This window comes from Numenius arquata, chromosome 9 (genome assembly GCF_964106895.1).
Source record: "Numenius arquata chromosome 9, bNumArq3.hap1.1, whole genome shotgun sequence".
Taxonomy (NCBI): domain Eukaryota; kingdom Metazoa; phylum Chordata; class Aves; order Charadriiformes; family Scolopacidae; genus Numenius; species Numenius arquata.
In genome coordinates, this window is record NC_133584.1 from 60,668,752 (window position 1) to 60,686,079 (window position 17,328).

The following is a 17,328-nucleotide window of genomic DNA, read 5'->3' on the forward strand; positions in this document are numbered from 1 at the left end:
TCACCGTCCCCACAGGAGGGTCCAACCCCCACGAGACCCATGGGGTCCCCAGCTGCTGGTGTGACCCACTCCCCTGGGGGGGTTTGGGAAGACCTCAAGCTGTCCTTAGTCTTCTCTGCTTGCATCCCCTCTTTCTTGGTGTGTTTTAACCCCCTCCAAGTGACACTGTCATGTCGTCTCCCTTTTATTTTGATTCTTGCAGGTCTCTGTGGGCTTCCAGTGCAGTAACATGCTGACGGCGCTTCCCAGCGCCTTCCTGGACAGGCTGCTCTCTGCAGCCCTCATGGAGGATGCTGAGATCCGCCTCTTCGTCCTCGAGATCCTCATCAGCTTCATCGATCGCCATGGGAACCGGCAGAAATTCTCCCCCATCAGGTATGTCCCCAGCAAGGGCTGAGACCTGCAGAGGAGGCTGGGGAGGGAGACCTGCTGGGCTGGGAGCCCTGGCAGGGTTGTTAATAAATGTGGGACCAGATTTTGGGGTTTTGGTTTAATGCTGCAGATCAATGATCTGCAAGGAGCCAGGTGAGTGGGAGGTCTCTTTGAGAGGCTGTGCCCGGAGGGACATGGGACCATGCTGCTGAATGTCACTGTGGTGGTCAGGAGGTGGTCCCAGGAGGATGCGCAGGAGCAATAACCTCCTTGAGTGGGTTCATCCACTCCATTGCGTCCCCACAGATAGACCTACTGGTCACTGGTGTTGACCATGCTGTGTCGTTACCTTGGAGGGAGGTGGTTCTAATCCCAGATGGACACATCTCCATGGGGTTTGCTGTGGTCCTGCTCGTCCTCTTTGCTCGTATGCTTCTTTGTCACCTTGTCTTTGTGTCCCTGAGTGCCAGTGCCTTGAAATCATGTAGTGATTTGCTCAGTACTCGAATATCTGAATTGCTGAGATGGGTTTTAAAAGCCACCTTTCGTTTCTCCCCACCTCGGTTCCTCCCAGACAGCTCATTCCTGGCCAGCAGCTCTATAGGTGTGAGAAAATCACAGAATCGTGCCTCCTCCCTCCGGTGTCTGAGTTTTCCCTTTCCCTTGGCCTTTCCTTGCAGCACCATCAGCGACATCTCCGTCCTGAAGCTGAAAGTGGACAAATGCTCACGCCAAGATACTGTCTTCATGAAGAAGGTAGCGTTCAGGGTCTGGGTTCAAGCTGCCCTTGTGCAGACCGGTGTGAGGGCCGTGCCTCTGTTTCCCCAAGCCACGCTGAGTCTTGGAGCACCATGATGCCTCTAAACCTGGGGATGTCCCTGGGAAAAGCTAGTGGGATTCAATCTCCATGTGTGGGGCTTTCTAGCCTCCTAAATCTGCCATTTGCCCCAAGGAATGACTACCCCGGGATGCGTTGACATCCCAAAAGCTACTTATCAAGTGCTTTTCCAAGTTGCCTGATTTTTATTTATTTTTATTTCCCCACGATACCTCCTTAAAACGCTTCCCGGGGGGTGCAAACTCCTCTGGAGCCAACTTTGAGGCCAAGACGGGATCAGTTTGTCGCGTTGCGCACAGCAGGGAGCAGCAGTGCAGCCCCCAGAAGTGTCACAGAGCTGAGCTTCCCTGTGCCCTGCTCTGTCCCATGCCTTGCTGTCAAAGCTACGTGTCTCAGGGCTTTATTTTCCTGCTGTGGTCTGAGCCGTGATTTGCTTTGGCAACGGAGTCATCTTTTCCCTGGGCTCGGTGCTGCGAGCGCTGGTTGCCAGCCCTGGGCTCTGCTCTTGGACCTCCTGGTGCCTCTTCCCCACCAGGGTCCAGCATCCAACAGTGAAACACCACCTGAGAGTCCCACCTCCCTCTCCCTGGGGCTTCTTTTTTTCGGTTGCTTGGTGGCCGGAGGAGCTCTGCTCCCTCCCGTGTGGATGGAGGCCCCTTTTCTGGTTCCTGCTGCTTTTCTTTCTCTGCGTTGGTGGCAGTGCTGCTCACAGGAGGTGACCCCATCCCTCCGTGTCCCCACAGCACGGCCAGCAGCTCTACCGGCACATCTACCTGATATGCAAGGAGGAGAGCAATGTGCAGGCTCACTACGAGGCGCTCTACAGCATGCTGATGCTCATCAGCATCGAGCTGGCTAATGAGGAGGTCATGGTGGACCTCATCCGCCTGGTGCTGGCAGTGCAGGTAGGCAGAGGGGGGAGCTGGGGCTCCTCAGCGCCGTGGGGTGGGCAGGCTGGGATGGGATGGGATGGGAAGGGGGTTGTTTTGGAGTTGGGGTCTTTGAGGAAGTGGGATGGAAGCGCCTCACCTTCTCTGAGCTTCTCCCACCACGGTGGGATCAGACCAACAATGCTCAGTCACCTTGGCATCCTCTGCCAAGCTCCAAAGAGCTGGGATGTTTGTGGGGCAGGTCATGCCATGAGGTGGGTGGGGACACTGCTAGGACTTTGTCCATCCTCGTCTCACGGGGCTGTGTCTCTGCTGCAGGAGATTGCCCAGATCAACGAGGATAACTTGACGGCGTACAACCGCTGCGCCCTCTTTGCCCTCGGCGCGGCTTACCTGAACCTCATCAGCCAGCTCACCACCGTGCCCACCTTCTGCCAGCACATCCACGAGGTGCGAGGGAGAGTCTGGGGACGGGGCTGCCATTGGCTCTCCTGGCCACCCATGGTGGGGTTTGAGCTTCACTCCTTGCTTGTCTTCTGCAGGTCATCCAGATGCGGCAGAAGGAAGCTCCTTATCTGCTCCCTGAAGACGTCTTTGTGGAGAGACCCAGGTGAGAGCCTGGAAAATCCCTTCTTCTCCACTACCTGCTCCTCAGGGATTGGCATCCATAAGATCATGGGCAGTAATGGGTTTATCAGTCCTTCACTTGCCGGTGTTTGTCCCCAGTCCCACCTGGGGATGGCGCAGTGGGAAGGGCATTGAGTGGTCTTCAACCTGTTTAGAACCTGAGGTGGGTCCCATGCAGCCAGGGAAGGCGGTGGCCACCACAGCTTGCGCTCACAGCCAGCCAAATGTGGGGATCAGCTCCACTGGCCAATCCCTCACCTTCTCTGGCAGCGGGATGGCTGTAGAGCTGGTGTGTCACCCTGCTGCTCTGCCGTGCCACCAGCTCGAGGGTGCCTGCCTTCTGCTGAGCAGGTCCCATCCTTGCTGGCCCAATCTTGGCACTCTTGGTGGTCACATTTGGTGGAGACACTGCCCCCACTGAGCGCCACTGCTCTCTGGAAACATTCCCTAGGTCAGGCTGGTCCTTCCTGAGCTCCTCCGTATCCTCCGTGACAGCTTGAGAGCTCTTCTAGGGCACGGTTCCCCTGGCAGGAGAGATGCTGCCATCTCCATTGGTTCTTCTCTAACCTCCATAGGTTGAGCAAGAGCCTTGACCGCCTCGGCCCAGAGGTCTTCTTCTGGCAGAGCAAGATCAGCGAGGTGCTGGGCGGCAGTGGCTACAACTCAGACCGGCTCAGCACGCCCTACATCCCCCAGCTGACGGGTAGGCAGCACCCTGGGGCGTCCTGGAGAACTGGGAGGGCAGGAAACCAGTCCCTTTCTCTGCACAGTTATGGGGGGAGTGAAGTTCTTTGTCCTCCCCGTGGGCCTGATGGTTTTCTGTCCCGCTCTAGAGGGGTAGCTTTGGGGAAACTGAGGCACAAAGCAGTGAGTTGGAATCTTCCTGGAGTTCCTACATGCATGGATGGATGGGAAGAGCCATGAAGGCCACTGGGCTTGTCTCAGTCCTCGGTTCTGCTGGTTTGGATGAATTTGGGTAGATGGCTTAGAGGGACTGCTACCCCGGGGATGGGACATGAGGCCGTTTTCCGCCTATGCTCACCCCGCTGCCCCCGAGGTGGCTGCAATTAGCTCTTCTGCCCTTTTTCCTCCTCCCCAGATGAAGATCGCTTGTCCAAGAGGAAGAGCATTGGCGAGACCATTTCCCTGCAGGTCGAGGTGGAGTCGAGAAACAGTCCTGAGCGAGAGCAGGTACCGTGCTCTGGGTGCTGACAGGTCCCAGTCCACAAGGGGTGTGTGGTGGATTGACCCTGGATGGACATCAGGCTGGTTGACCCCTCCTCAGCTGGACGGAGGAGAGAAAACACAACAAAAGGCTCATGGGTCAAGATAAGGACAGGGAGGTCACTCACCAATTACCGTCATGGGGAAACCAGACTTAACTCAGGGAAAATAATTTAATTTATTGCCAATCGAATCAGAGTAGGGTAATGAGAAATAGAAGCTCTATCTTAAAACACCTTCCCCACACCCCTCCCTTCTTCCTGGGCTCGACTCCACCCCCCATTTCTCTCCCTCATCCCCCTGAGCGGTGCAGGGGGACAGGGAATGGCGGCTGTGGTCAGTTCACCACATCTTGTCTCTGCCGCTCCTTCCTCCTCAGGGGAGGAGTCCTCACACTCTTCCTCTACTTCAGCGTAGGGTCCCTACCATGGGAGATAGTCCTCCATGAACTTCTCCAACGTGGGCCCTTCCCACGGGCTGCAGTTCTTAATGGACTGCTCCAGTGTGGGATTTCCATGGGCTGCAGGGGGACCTCTGCTCCACCATGGACTTCCATGGGCTGCAGGGGGATATCTGCTCCACCATGGACTTCCATGGGCTGCAGGGGGATATCTGCTCCACCATGGACTTCCATGGGCTGCAGGGGGATATCTGCTCCACTATGGACTTCCATGGGCTGCAGGGGGATATCTGCTCCACCATGGACTTCCATGGGCTGCAGGGGGATATCTGCTCCACCACGGACCTCCATGGGCTGCAGGGGGATATCTGCTCCACCATGGACCTCCATGGGCTACAGGTGAATATCTGCTCCACTTTTGGGGAAGTGTAAGGCCTGACTAGTCCAGCCTGAAAAAAAACCATTTAAAAAATGCTGTTTGCCAGGACAGATATCCATGATCTTTAAGGAGAAACTGTGTTTTGGTGCAGGAATGCAGCCCAGGACACTGGTTTGGGGTTGCTGTGACCCCAGAAGGGTGTCTTGTGCTTTGCATTGTGCCTCATCTGCTTTTCCCCTCCCTTTAGAGAGCACCAGCAGAAGAGATCACGTACGAGACGCTGAAGAAGGCGATAGGTAAGTGATGGAGCCAGGAGAGGTGGGGATGTATGGGTGCTGTCACCCCTGTGTCACCATGGGTGGACGTGTCCCCAGCCATGGGACCATTGCACCCAGGTCACGGGGCATCTTTGCCTGGCCCTGGGGGTGTCCCTGGGGGGCTGGTCCTAAAGCCAGAGGCTGGAGACCCTCCTCTTGGCTTTCTAGCGATGCCCAGGTCCATGCTGGGGAGGTGGGGGATGTGGCAGGGGGTGGTCTCTGAGCAGCTGAGAGCCGTGTCCCCTCTGCTTCAGTAGACAGCGTCGCCGTGGAGGAGCAGGAGCGGGAACGGAGGCGGCAAGTGGTGGAGAAATTCCAGAAAGCCCCGTTCGAGGAGATCGCTGCCCACTGCGGGGCGCGGGTGAGTCAGGGCTGGGACGCCCTAAATCCCCATGTCCCCTTCTGCTGGGGAAGAGGGGCCTTTGGGGTGACAGAGGGGACAAGCCGTGCCAGGAGCAGCCTCTGGCTGATAACAGCTTCTGTCTCTGTCCTACAGGCCACGCTGCTGCAGAGCAAGCTCAACCAGATCTTCGAGATCACCATACGGTGAGTTGGGGCCGTGGCCAAACACGCCGTGGCAAGTGTGGGGTGCCTGGCCACCAGGCCAGTGCTGGCCCTGGGGCAGCGGGAGCCAAATGCATCCCCCGTCGGGGAGTTTTCATGTGCTGGGGATGAGGTCTTTGCGATGATGGAGGGGACAAGGGCTGGTGGGAGCAGCCCCTGGTTTGCCCCAGTTCCCCTCTGCTGTGGTGGCACTGGGAGACCTGTGACAGGGCAGGAATGTGACAGCCTCCAGCTCTGGGGCCTCAGCACAGGAGAGACATGGAGCTGTTGGAGCGGGGCCAGAGGAGGCCACGGAGATGCTGGGAGGGCTGGAGCCCCTCTGCTGGGAGGACAGGCTGAGAGAGTTGGGGGGGTTCAGCCTGGAGAAGAGAAGGCTCCGCGGAGACCTTGGAGCCCCTTCCAGTCCCTCAAGGGGCTCCAGGAAAGCTGGGGAGGGACTCTGGATGAGGGAGGGGAGCCCTAGGAGGAGGGGGAAGGGTTTGACACTGAAAGAGGGGAGATGGAGATGAGATGTGGGGAAGAAGTTCTTTGCTGTGAGGGTGGTGAGAGCCTGGCCCAGGTTGCCCAGAGAAGCTGTGGCTGCCCCATCCCTGGAGGGCTTCAAGGCCAGGTTGGAGGGGGCTTGGAGCAAGCTGGTGTGGTGGGAGGTGTCCCTGCCCAGGGCAGGGGGTGGCACTGGATGATCTTATAAGGTCCCTTCCCACTCAAACCGTTCTGTGATTCTATGATTTTCTCACCAAACCTCTCTATAACCCACCTCCTTCCATCTCTTGTGTTTCAGGCCACCACCGAGTCCCTCCGGCACCATCACAGCTGCCTACGGCCAGCCCCAAAACCACTCTATCCCGGTGTATGAGATGAAATTCCCGGACCTGTGTGTCTACTGAAGGTTGCCGTGGTGCCAGGGCAGAGCCACCGCTGTGCAGCTCGCACCGACGGACCCCTCGGGGAAGAGACCGTGGACCCTCCGGGGAGCGCATCCTCGTGCCGGACGGGTGGGGACACGGACACCGAGGCCACCCCAAGATTCGTTGGCGCCACAAAACCCATCTCCCGTACTTTATTTTGTGACTTTCTGCCTCCGCGGCCACGTTTCACAGGGGTTGGTGGTGTCAGGAGGCTTCGGGGCGACGCGGGGAGTTGCTGTGACCTCCCTCTCCCGTTTCTTATATTTTTTTGGAGAGGGGAGAGGAGAGACGCTCCGGCTCTGGGCAGAGCGCCTTGGGCATGTACATCTTCCCAGCATAAAACAAACCCGTTCCCTGGGGGAATCCCTCCCCGCCTCGTCTGTCGGCCACGGTGGGAGTCCCCGGGAAGGGGCAGGGGTGAAGCTGGGGAGGGTGTAAACGGCAGGAGGGAGGGGGTCTGGGGCCGGAGCCTGGGGCAACAGCGGAACCAAAGCCTGCCCAAGCTGGTGCTGGAAAGGGTACGGTCCCCCCCTTCCAGCTCCCAGCCTGTGAGCCTTCATCTTCCCACTGCCCCATCATCGCGTGGCCAGTTCCCACGGGCTCTTCGCGGTGTCCCCATGAGGACAAACCCCCTGAGGTTTTGCCCGGCGCAGCACGAGGGTGGGCATCGTCCCATCCCGGTGTGGGGGCACACAACAACCTGGCTGGTTCCTGGAAAACACGGTTTGTTTGAGAAAACTCACTTTTTTTTGGGGGGGGGGGGGGGGGGACCCACAGGAGTGGGGCTGGTGCGACTGAGCCCGCGGGCAGCGCGCCCGAGCGTGCGGTGGGACACGAGGCGGGAGCAACCGCCACGCTGGGGAATATTCACACGTTCACCCACTCTGTTCTTTTTTTTTTTGGGGGGGGGGGTGGGGGTGTTGGGTTTTCGCAGTTTGGGGAGTTGCCATCTCAAAGAAATATTTGTTTTATTTTTTTAAATTTATTTATTTATTCGTTTCTGTAAAAAGCAGACGGGCTTTGGCAAAGTCCGATCTTAACCGTCAGCTGAGCCGTAACCACAAAGACACCCCGGTGCCGCAGGAAAGAGCTGCCACGCGAGGTGTTTTTACGGGGTCTGTTCTCGTGCAATAGGATAAAACTGGATTTGGGGCTGGGGGGAGAAGGGGGAAAGACGGGGCCGGTGAGAGTTTTGCTTTAGATAGATAGAAAATTGCGGGTCCTCCCAAACCCAAGCTGGGAGGTGAATATGGTAGGGAGGGAGAAGAAAGGTGGCTTTGGGGATATTCGCAGGGTCTTGGGGATATTCGCAGGGTCTTTCTTGCTCCCGAATGAGTTTTGAGTGCGCTGAAGGTGAGCTTGGGCTCTGCCTGGGGGTCTCGGGGGGGGGGGAGGGGTGTCTCTCCTGCAGCCCCTTCCCTCCCCTCCGTCCAGACACGCTGCTCCCGTCTTTTGCCACGTGAAGAGGCTCCCAAGGGTCCGAGGCTGGAGACGTGGGAGCTGCTTCTGCACCGTCACCGGGGCGGGGGGACAGCAGGGAAACGCAGCCCCTCGGTGTCACACCGGCTCTGCCACCTCTCACTGCACGTCTTCAAGCTGTAATTACACATTACCATCCCTTTATTTTTTTTATTATTATTTTTTTTCTTTTTTTCCTCTCCCCTGGGTGGCGGATGCAGTTGGCGATTGCCCCCAGGTCACCGCTTGTTTGTGCGGCCGCGCTGTAATCCGGGTTTAGGAAATGATCGAGCTTAAGAGGACAGGAAAAACAAGGGTTTATTTCGGTCCCTGGGCTGGAGCACGGCACTGTCCCGCTCCCGCTGCCTGGCCTCAGCGTCCCCGTGTGTCTCCGTCCCCTGTCCCCAAACCCGTTTTTGCTCCCCGGGTTATGCCTGGTCCCACCAGAGCCCAAATTTTGGCTGGGGCAGGTTTTGGGATCGGCAGCGGGAACGGGGAGGGGGCTGCTCGGGGATGGAGAGTTTGCTAAAACCCTAAAAACACTTTAAAACCCCACTAAAAATAATAAAAAAAGGAAGAGCACTAAAAATTCTTAACAAAAGGCAGCGGGAAAAGCAGTTAATCCCCAAATCGCGTGTCTGTGGGAAAAAGCATCCAAAACTCTCCAAGAACCACAAAGAAGGTGGGAAGATGAGCCCAAGTTTGCGTGGACTTGGGGGGGCCACGGGGACAGCACCTCGTGGGGTGCCCGCCATCCCTTTTGGGGCAGAAAATACCCCTGGTCTCTGCTCCCGGGAGCAGCCCCCCGGGTCCCCCTGGTCCGTGGGACCTGGCAGTGGGACCAGGGCTGTCACCTCCCAACTGGCCGCGTCCCCCAGCGTGTCTCACCACGGCCCCCTCTGCATTTTGGGACCCAAACCTGTAAATGTCATTGTCCTCCTCCCCCCCCCCCCCCCCCCCCCCCCAGACACACACACACACACGGTGTAAGTGACCTGTTTGTACGTCCCATTTAGTTTAGATACTTGCGTATGTAGAGATGACAGAGTATATTTCTATAAAATCAGCCGTTTAGGTGCATGTGTGCGTTTCCATCTCTGTATTCCGGAGCACTGTGGCGTTTGCGTGTGTAGCCGAGGGCTGGGGCGGGGGGGGGGGAAGGGGGTTGTTAAAAAGGGCCAAGAAGCCCTCGGTGTTTTCAAATGCAGCGTCTTAATGCCCTTTTCAAATAAATGTCGATGTTGCCACCTGAGGGGCTCTGCGGTCTTGGCGTGTTCAGGGCACCCAGGCACCCTCTCTCTGCCCTGGGAGGGGAAAAATGGGTGAAAATGGGTGGTTGCTGGAGAAGGGAAGGTCTGTGGTGAGGAGGAGGATGGTCCCGGCTGTGGACAAGCTTCCTTCCCCCAGCTCTGTGCCCAGGATCCAACACAAACCGGGCTTCATCTTCATCACCCTTCAAAATTGAGTGTTTCCTCTATTTTTTTTATGTCCTGCAGGAGCTCCCTGGGGAAAGGTCCTGAAGGAACCACACAAACCTACCTGCCAAGGCCAAAAATGGGAAAGAAAACACCTGGAGAGCTATTTGAGGGGCCAAAATGTAGAAGGTGCACACTGTGCCATGGATGCTCAAACCATGCACGTGTTCCACCAGCATCCCTTCATCTCCTTGTGATGTTGAGGACTAATGTAGGACATCTAAGGAGGGGGGGAAAGCACTAACGTGAACCTTGTTTTACTTAAAAATACTTCCACCATGTTATACCAAATAAATGGGGATGCACAACCCCATGCATTGCAATCCCAGTTCCCAAAAAGCCCCTCCTGGATGGTGGTGGGTCCATCCCACTGGGGCATCTGCAGCTTTTCTGCATGTGCTTTTCATCCTCAGGTGGAGGAGCCAGCAGGTGAGATCAGCATTGAGATATTAATGTTGGTGTTAGTTGGGCAGAGGTGATCAAGGTTTCCTTCTCCACGAAACTGGTTTTAGAATCATAGAATTGTCCAGGTTGGAAGGGAACTTTAAGTTCATCCAGTCCAACCATCAACCCAACACTGACAAACCCACCACTGACCCGTGGCCCTCAGCACCACGTCTGCCCGGCTTTGAAATCCCTCCAGGGATGGTGACTCCACCACTGCCCTGGGCAGCCTCTTCCGAGGCTTGACAACACTTTCCAGGAAGAAATTGTTCCCAGTATCCATCCTTCTTGGCCACCTGGGCACACTGCTGCCTCATATTCAGCCGCTGTTGACCAACACCCCCAGGTCCTTTTCCATGGGGTGGCTCCAGCCACTCTTCCCCCCAGCCTGGAGCGTCCCTGGGGTTGGTGTGACTTAAGTGCAGCACTTTGCCTTGTTGGACCTCACACTGTTGGCCTTGGCCCATCCATCCCTAAAATCACCGCGTTTCACACCTGGTGTCCTCCCCAGTGCCCCAACCCAAGGCACCCACAACCCAGCCTTTCCCCCCCCGCTTCATTACGTGAGTCTGCAGCATGGCTTTATAAATAATGAAGCTTTCCCCGGTTCCTGGGCTCTTCGGCATTACCATTTCTTGGGGAATTAATGAATTTACCTGGGCGGTGGGTGCTGGGGGAGCCTGACTCAGTCCCTTCCCTCCTTGGGTCAGCACCTGGAGGATGCCACGTTTCCCCAGGCTGCCAGACCTTGCCATCTTGTGTCACATCAGTGTGGGGCTCCTCTCCAGGACAGAAACACGCTCTTCTGGGATGTGCAGGAAATGGACCCCGCCAAAATACAACCCCCCCAGTGCCCTTTCCGGGCTGGATGTAGTGAGCCCAGCCGTGCCAGAGCCTGACGACCAGCTTCTGGGGGGGAAAATTGTTCTTTCTCCCCCTTCTCAACGCGTTCCCCATCAATTTCCCTGCCATGGGTTTGGGTTGGAAGGGACCTTAAAGATCATCTTGCTTCGACCCCCCCAAACACCAGGCACCCCCAGAGACATTGCCTGCACCTGGTCAGCTTGCAAATTAAAAAAAAAAAAAAAAAAGTATTATTATTATTATTTTATTTTTTTTTAGAATTCTTTTAATCCATCATTTACAGTATTGTACAGCTCAGTGAAAATATATGAAAATCCTCCGTCGTGCTCCGAACCGGGCACCATCCCCGCTCCCCGCGCCTGTCCGTCGGAGCGGGTGACGTCTCTACCCCTAACCTGTTCCCCGGGAGCGGACCCCTTCGGAGCACTAATTAAGAAGGAGGACATTAACGAGTGATCTCTAAGTGAAACACATGCCAGCGGGACGCTAAAGCTAGAGGGGGCGTCTGGAGGAAGGGGGGGGGGGGGGGGGGTTGCCCCTCGGGCCCTCCCCCATCACTGCCCCTTCTTGTAGGCGCTTTTGATGATGGCGTTTTTGAAGAGAGTCACTAGAGGGGTCTGGCTGTGCTCCGAGGTCATGAAGCCCCCGTAGCGCTTGTCCTTCAAGGGCGCGTGCCAGCGGAAATGGCGCATGCGGTAGGAGCCGCCGGCCTTCTTCTCCTCCTCCTGGCCTTCCTCCTCTTCCTCCTCCTCTTCCTCCTCGGTGCCGCCGAGCCCCAGCTCCCTCCTGAACTCCAGCGGGTAGCTCTCGGCAGACTCTTCCTCCACCCCGTTGGGGTAGACCTTGATGGGTCTCCTCTTGCGCCCCACCGGTTTTCCCCAGCGGAAGTGCTCCATGGAGTAGGAGCGTTTGCCTTCTTCTCGCTCCAGCCCAGTTCCTTCCTCTTCCTCCCGGTGGGGTAGAGGGGCAGCGGGCAGTGATGCTGGTGGGGGGTTGCCCCCCAACTCTTCCTCCCGTTTGTGCCCCCCACCGCCGCTGCCGCCGCTGCTGCTGTTCCTCCGGCCGAACTTGTTCCAGCGAAAGTGGCTCATGACGTACTTGCGGATGCTCTCGGAGAGGGGCTGGAGGTGCCCGTTCCCCGGGTAGACGGGTGCCTCAGCCGAGAGGTCGGTTCTGCACGCTGCAGTGCACGCCTGCGTGGAATCATGGAATGCTTTGGGTGGGAAGGGACCTTAAAGGGCATCCAGTTCCAAACCCCTGGGACACCTCCCACCAGAGGTTGCTCCAAGCCCCCTCCAACCTGGCCTTGAACCCCTCCAGGGATGGGGCAGCCACAGCTTCTCTGGGCAACCTGGGCCAGGCTCTCACCACCCTCACACCAAAGAACTTCTTCCCCACATCTCAGCTCCATCTCCCCTCTTTCAGTCTCAAACCCTTCCCTGTCGTCCTAGGGCTCCCCTCCCTCATCAAGAGTCCCTCCCCAGCTTTCCTGGAGCCCCCCCTTGAGGGACTGGAAGGGACTCCAAGGTCTCCCCGGAGCCTTCTCTTCTCCAGGCTGAACCCCCCGAACTCTCTCAGCCTGTCCTCCCAGCAGAGGGGCTCCAGCCCTCCCAGCATCTCCGTGGCCTCCTCTGGCCCCGCTCCGACAGCTCCATGTCCTTCTGATGTTGGGGGCTCTAGAGCTGGAGGGGGATGAGCATGGGGGGGGGTGAGATGTGTGGGAAGGGTGAGGATGTGGCCAGGGGTCCCCTGGGGGAGCTGATTACATGGAGTGGGAGGTTTCACAAGCTGGTTTCATGCTTGTGCCCCACATGCCCATCACCTCCACCTCCAGCCCACCCCACCGGTCCCTGGGTGGGGGGGATCAGCAACCAAAGCAGTCCCCATCCCTGAGCTTACCAAAACGCCGGCCTCGCTGGCCAGGTCCTGGCACTTGCTGCTCTCCCAGCACGGGCCGCTGGCACCAACGGGGTGCCACAGCAGCAGCCCCAGCACCACGGGCAGGATGCTCCACAGCACGCTCGCCATCCTGGCCGGGCTTACAGGAGGGATGCGAGGGGCTGCCGGCCCAGAAACCGTGCAGAAACTACGGGGAAAAAAAAAAAGATTAAAAAACCCTCCTTTTTTTTCCTGTGGAATGCTTTCTTTGGTGCATCCACCTTGCCCTTTCCCTTTTTGTTGGGGTTGCAGGAGCAGGGTCCCCTCCTGCGGCACCAACCTGCCCCTTTCCCTGCCTGTCCCCGTCCCCTGGGAGATGTATTTGTGCTGCAAACATCTTCTTCTGCCAAGTTTTCCAGGTTTTCCTCCCCCTTCAACCTCATTGCACGGGGATGCTCCTCCCCACACCCCAGGAACACAGGGGTGAGTTTGCCGGAGGAGAAACTGAGGCAGAGAAAAGGGAAGGCAACAACTGAAGCTGCCTCCCTGCCTGCACCCGCGTCGCTCTGCTCCTGCTCGGCCGCTCCAAAAAAATCCCCCCCCCCGTCTCTTCCTTTCGCCTTCCGGACGCAAAGGCCTCCCTCCGGAGCCCGGGTCTTTTGTCACCACGACCGTAGGTGACAACTGCTGTCAGGCGGATTGCTGCCGCCTCCTAAGAACCCCATAAAGATGAGTGATGCTGGAAGGGGAAAGCGTCCTCAGGTTTTATCCCTTGCCAACCACTCGCTGCTTGCGAACTGGTTCCTCTAAAAAAAACATTGCCTCCCTCCTAACCTGTCCTGCCATGCCCCTCGAGCGGCTGCAAAAACTCCTGCGTGGTGGGAGAGACAGCTGCGAATAAGGTTAAATTAGGAAAAGAAGAGTAAGACATGAATATTTTCCATTAAATGGTATCGAAGGCGGTTGCTCGGCTTTTGGGAAGGGCTATGGCAAGCGCTGGTGGTCTTTGGGTCACCGTGTGCCCCGGGGGACCATCAAAATTAACCCAGGATCCCATCAAAATCTGGGGGCTGAAGCGGCAGTTGCTGCTGTGACATTAAGGATGAGGTTGGGGTCAGTTCCTGGACACCCACGGGACCTGGCTCCAGGATCCCTGAGGATGCCCAGGTTGCTTTTCCTCTGCAAATCCCAACTCTTTCCCGAGCTGATGGATTTAACCCAGCGGGGACTCGCGAGTCTCACCTTCCCCCCATGCTGCAAGAGCTCTATGGGAGGAAAAACCCCATCCCACATTGAAAGAAAACAGAAAAAAACCCCTCATTTTGGCCCAAAATATGCGGCTGGAGGGGAGAGCGGACCCTCCCCTCAAGCCGCCAGGTCGAGCCTGGATGGAGGGAGACTTTCTTTGGCAGAGGGGAAAAAAAAAAAAAGACTCTGGATTTATGACAGCAAATAACAGTTTGGCAAGGGGGTATAAAACAGTGAGACAGAGCAAATTTAAACATAAAGGCTGTCTTTATGTCTTCTGCCAGAATTTGGTGGGTGTTGCTGCCCGGGACCCCCCAGCACAGCGTCACAGAGGGGTGGGGGTGGCAGCGGGTGGCCCCTCTGTGACACATTAACCCCCAATTAAGGCAAATAAACCCGACAATTAAGGGAGGCGAGAGGGCAATAAGGCGGGGGCAAGGAGGGAAGGGTGTGTTTTATTGCCCATCCCAGCGGCCACCCATCGCGGCGTGTCACCCCCCCTTCCTCCCGACCCCCGCAGCCCCCGGTCCCCACCATCCATCAAACCCCCCAACCCCATCAAACCCTCCCCCCCGCACCCCAAAACGCACCGGGGAGACCCACAGGGCCGGGTGATTGGGTTGGGTTTGGTTTTTTTTGGGGGGGGGCGCTTACCTGTGGCCGGGGTGGGAGCCCGACGGCCACCGTGGACCCTCCGTCTGTCCCCCCCCTCTCCCGCACGCTCCCGGAGAGCGTCTGCCACTCGGCCACTGGTCCCGCTGGCTTTTTATACTCCGGATCGCATCCGCCGGAGGGAAAAGCGGGGGGCGGGGGGGGTGGGGGGGGGCGAGAAGGCGGCGAAGGAGGGGGGGGGACGGACGGGGACAGAGGGACCGTTCCAGGTACCGAACAAAAGGCGAGCGAGGAACGAGGGGCGTTCGCCAGATCCGGCCCCGCGGCGGAGGGAAGGGATTAGCATCTCTCCACGAACCGCAGCCGGGCAAAGTTTTTCCGAGCGATGCTGCTAATTACGGGATTTTTTTTTTTTTTTTTTTTTTTTGCAATTTTTGGAGCTGGAGGGGGGGCGTGGGGTGGGGGCTTGAACGGAAAGTCTTTGGCCGGGTACCAACCGGCACCGGCGACGGTAGGTTTGGCACGGGGTTGTTTATTACCGGGGAGTGTCCATCACTCCTTCCCTGAGCTCAGGCGTGGGAGGGTTTCGTGCTCCGATGGGTGCTGAGGATTTGGGGTTGTCTTTCCGTGGGATAAAAAGGGATTTGGTTTAAAAAAAAAAACCCAAACCTCTTGGGACAGCCCCAGGCGGGGTGGGCGCAGGCGGCCGGCATCTCTGTCGTGCCAGGGAGTCCTGTGGCCACCGGCTGTGGGTGCAAAAGCAGCGGGAGAGGGTTTTCCAGCCTGGGGGGGTGGGGTGGGGGGGTGGCTTTTGCAGAACATGGCTGGGTTTTCGTGGTGCAGGGAAGAAGCGAGGCCAAGCAGGGTGTCACTTGGCCGCTCATTTTCTGCACCCAAGTCAAGCCCCAGCCTCTCCGCTCCCCTCAAGCTGGCCCAGCTTTGGGCTGTGGACACTTTCCCTGTGGCACAGTAGCCCAAAACCCAGCGGGACTCATGTTTTCTATAGGGTTGCCCTTGGCTAGTCTATATTTAAGAGCCATGGTGGCTTCCAGGAGGCTCCTTCACGCACCTTGGCCAAGCACAGGCGAGCGAGAGTGATGCCCCATCCTCTACAGTATGTTCAGTGCAGGATATCACCTTGGGACAAGCCCAGGAGGGGGCTGAGGGGTTGATGGGGGATCTGTGAAGGTTGGAGTGATGGGGAAACTCATCTGGTACCAAGTCTCCAGCTTCCTGGGACAGCTGGCTCGTTCCCCGCGGGCTCAATTCTCTTTTTTTTTTCCACCCAAAAGAAGGTGGTGACGTGCAAACCATTCCTGTGGATGGCTCTGGTTTTGCTAAATCCTGACTCTGCCCACTCTGGTGGTTTGGGGTAAAACCACATCCCAAAACCCCACCAGGCCCCGTGCAGGAGGTTTAGCAGCAGCAGGATGATGTTCAGAGCTGGTTTACCAGGGTTTGCACGGACTTCTACACCCCACGTCTCACATGTTTGAGGCAGAGTTGCCTCTGACCCTGCTCATCACCTCTGCTGGCTGCTCTCCACAAGCCTCCCAGGGTGATGGCATCGCGTCTCAGCTGTGCATCAAGATCAGGGCATGATTTTAAGACTTTAAGGTGATTTTTTTTCCAGTTGTGGAGTTACCCAGGTGGAGAAACACATCTGCATTGGGATTTTCCATCCCCAGGATGTCATGCCAAGGTGGCCCTTGAAGGATGGAACATCCTCCCAGAGCACCTAACAGTGATTTTTGTTGGGTATGGGCTGAAGCAAGAGCTTGGCGTGGGCTGTGAGCATCCCTCCCACCAGCCCGTATGAAGCACAGTTGATTTTGTCCTGGTTTGAGGCCTAAACCACAACAGATTTGCATGTTTGTGAGAAGAACAAACTGCAGGGCATGGTGAAGCCACACACAGAGGTTTGCCCACGATCCTACCAGCTGGAAGCAGATGTGGTCTCGCCTTGGGTGGGCGAAGGATTTGCTCCTCTTTTACTCCATACGGTCTTCTGTAGGGAAAGCAGCTGCCCCAAAGGCGACTTTCATGGGAGAGCAGCCCATGAGCAGGACATACTGGGGCTGGAGGGACCCAGAGTGTGGTTGAGCCACTTCATCCAGACATCCATCTCAGGGTGGAGATGCTTCATCCTGGAGACATCTCCCCTGGAGACCCTCCTCTCCTTCCAACAGCCACAGAAAAGGCTGAGAATAAGCGAAAAGGAGGTGGGTTGTCCTTCAGTGGGCTGCAGAAGTGTGCATCTCCTTGACAAGGGATGTTGGGGTGCAACAGATTCACCTGAGCACCCCAGGACTGGATGAAACCCTCCAGAGTGGGTTACTAAAGAGGCAAAACACCACAGGTTCAAGGAGTGTATTCCCTGGCTTCTCAGTTTGGTTCACATCTTCTCCGGACCCCATTCTCCCCAAACCCATCCCCAGACCCATCCCCATCATGCTCAGCGCCCGTAACTGCGTCAGCTGCCTCCATCCTCCCTGACAGATCCCCCCGATCCGCAATATTTTTCCATGACGGAGAGCTATTCTGAGGTACTTTATAGCCCAAATCGGAGCTATGATTCCCACTTTAAAGGCTCTTTCATCTTCATTAGGCCAATCTGAGAGGTTTATGTTTATAAGGAAGAGGCGAAATCCATTTAGGAAACCTTGTTGAGCGGAGCAGCTGCAGGTGAGGGGCTGAGATGAAGCATCTTCTGCCGTAGCTTCAGCAGCCCGTGCCGGATGCCTCCATCCTCGCTGGCCTCACAGCCAGTGCTTTCAGACCTCCCCGCTCCTGGTGACGGCATCTCCCTCGGCAACGTTGGTACCCCAGC

General features: G+C 57.2%; 2 protein-coding genes across 4 annotated transcripts in view; one reads left to right on the top strand and one right to left on the bottom strand.

Annotated features, from left to right (window-relative positions):
- Positions 1–6,887, top strand: part of EFR3B (EFR3 homolog B) — a 32,067-nt gene extending 25,180 nt beyond the window's left edge. Inside the window, exons 12-23 of one of the 3 annotated variants that reach the window (XM_074153361.1) lie at positions 203–375; positions 1,053–1,128; positions 1,954–2,115; positions 2,419–2,550; positions 2,643–2,710; positions 3,303–3,430; positions 3,593–3,594; positions 3,799–3,918; positions 4,978–5,026; positions 5,305–5,408; positions 5,544–5,593; positions 6,393–6,498. In XM_074153361.1, coding sequence (XP_074009462.1) covers positions 203–375; positions 1,053–1,128; positions 1,954–2,115; positions 2,419–2,550; positions 2,643–2,710; positions 3,303–3,430; positions 3,593–3,594; positions 3,799–3,918; positions 4,978–5,026; positions 5,305–5,408; positions 5,544–5,593; positions 6,393–6,498 — 1,170 coding nt within the window. Of the gene's footprint in view, positions 1–202; positions 376–1,052; positions 1,129–1,953; positions 2,116–2,418; positions 2,551–2,642; positions 2,711–3,302; positions 3,431–3,592; positions 3,595–3,798; positions 3,919–4,977; positions 5,027–5,301; positions 5,409–5,543; positions 5,594–6,392 lie in introns of all 3 variants that reach the window. The other 2 variants (XM_074153360.1, XM_074153362.1) reach the window with 2 other exon arrangements.
- Positions 6,888–11,314: 4,427 nt separating this feature from the next.
- POMC (proopiomelanocortin) lies at positions 11,315–14,579 on the bottom strand. The gene is made up of 3 exons (XM_074152979.1): positions 14,541–14,579; positions 12,660–12,846; positions 11,315–11,953 (listed from the first exon to the last, which is right to left on the bottom strand). The coding sequence occupies exons 2-3, from the start codon at positions 12,786–12,788 to the stop codon at positions 11,315–11,317; spliced, it is 768 nt and encodes a 255-aa protein (XP_074009080.1). The 5' UTR covers positions 12,789–12,846; positions 14,541–14,579.
- Positions 14,580–17,328: the final 2,749 nt, after the last annotated feature.

Bases quoted from the DNA above. Each gene is read 5' to 3' on its own strand.
- POMC (XM_074152979.1), bottom strand. From the start codon at position 12,788: ATGGCGAGCGTGCTGTGGAGCATCCTGCCCGTGGTGCTGGGGCTGCTG. The intron at 11,954-12,659 runs GTAAGCTCAGGG...GATTCCACGCAG, and splicing joins CCAGCGAGGCCGGCGTTTTG to GCGTGCACTGCAGCGTGCAG.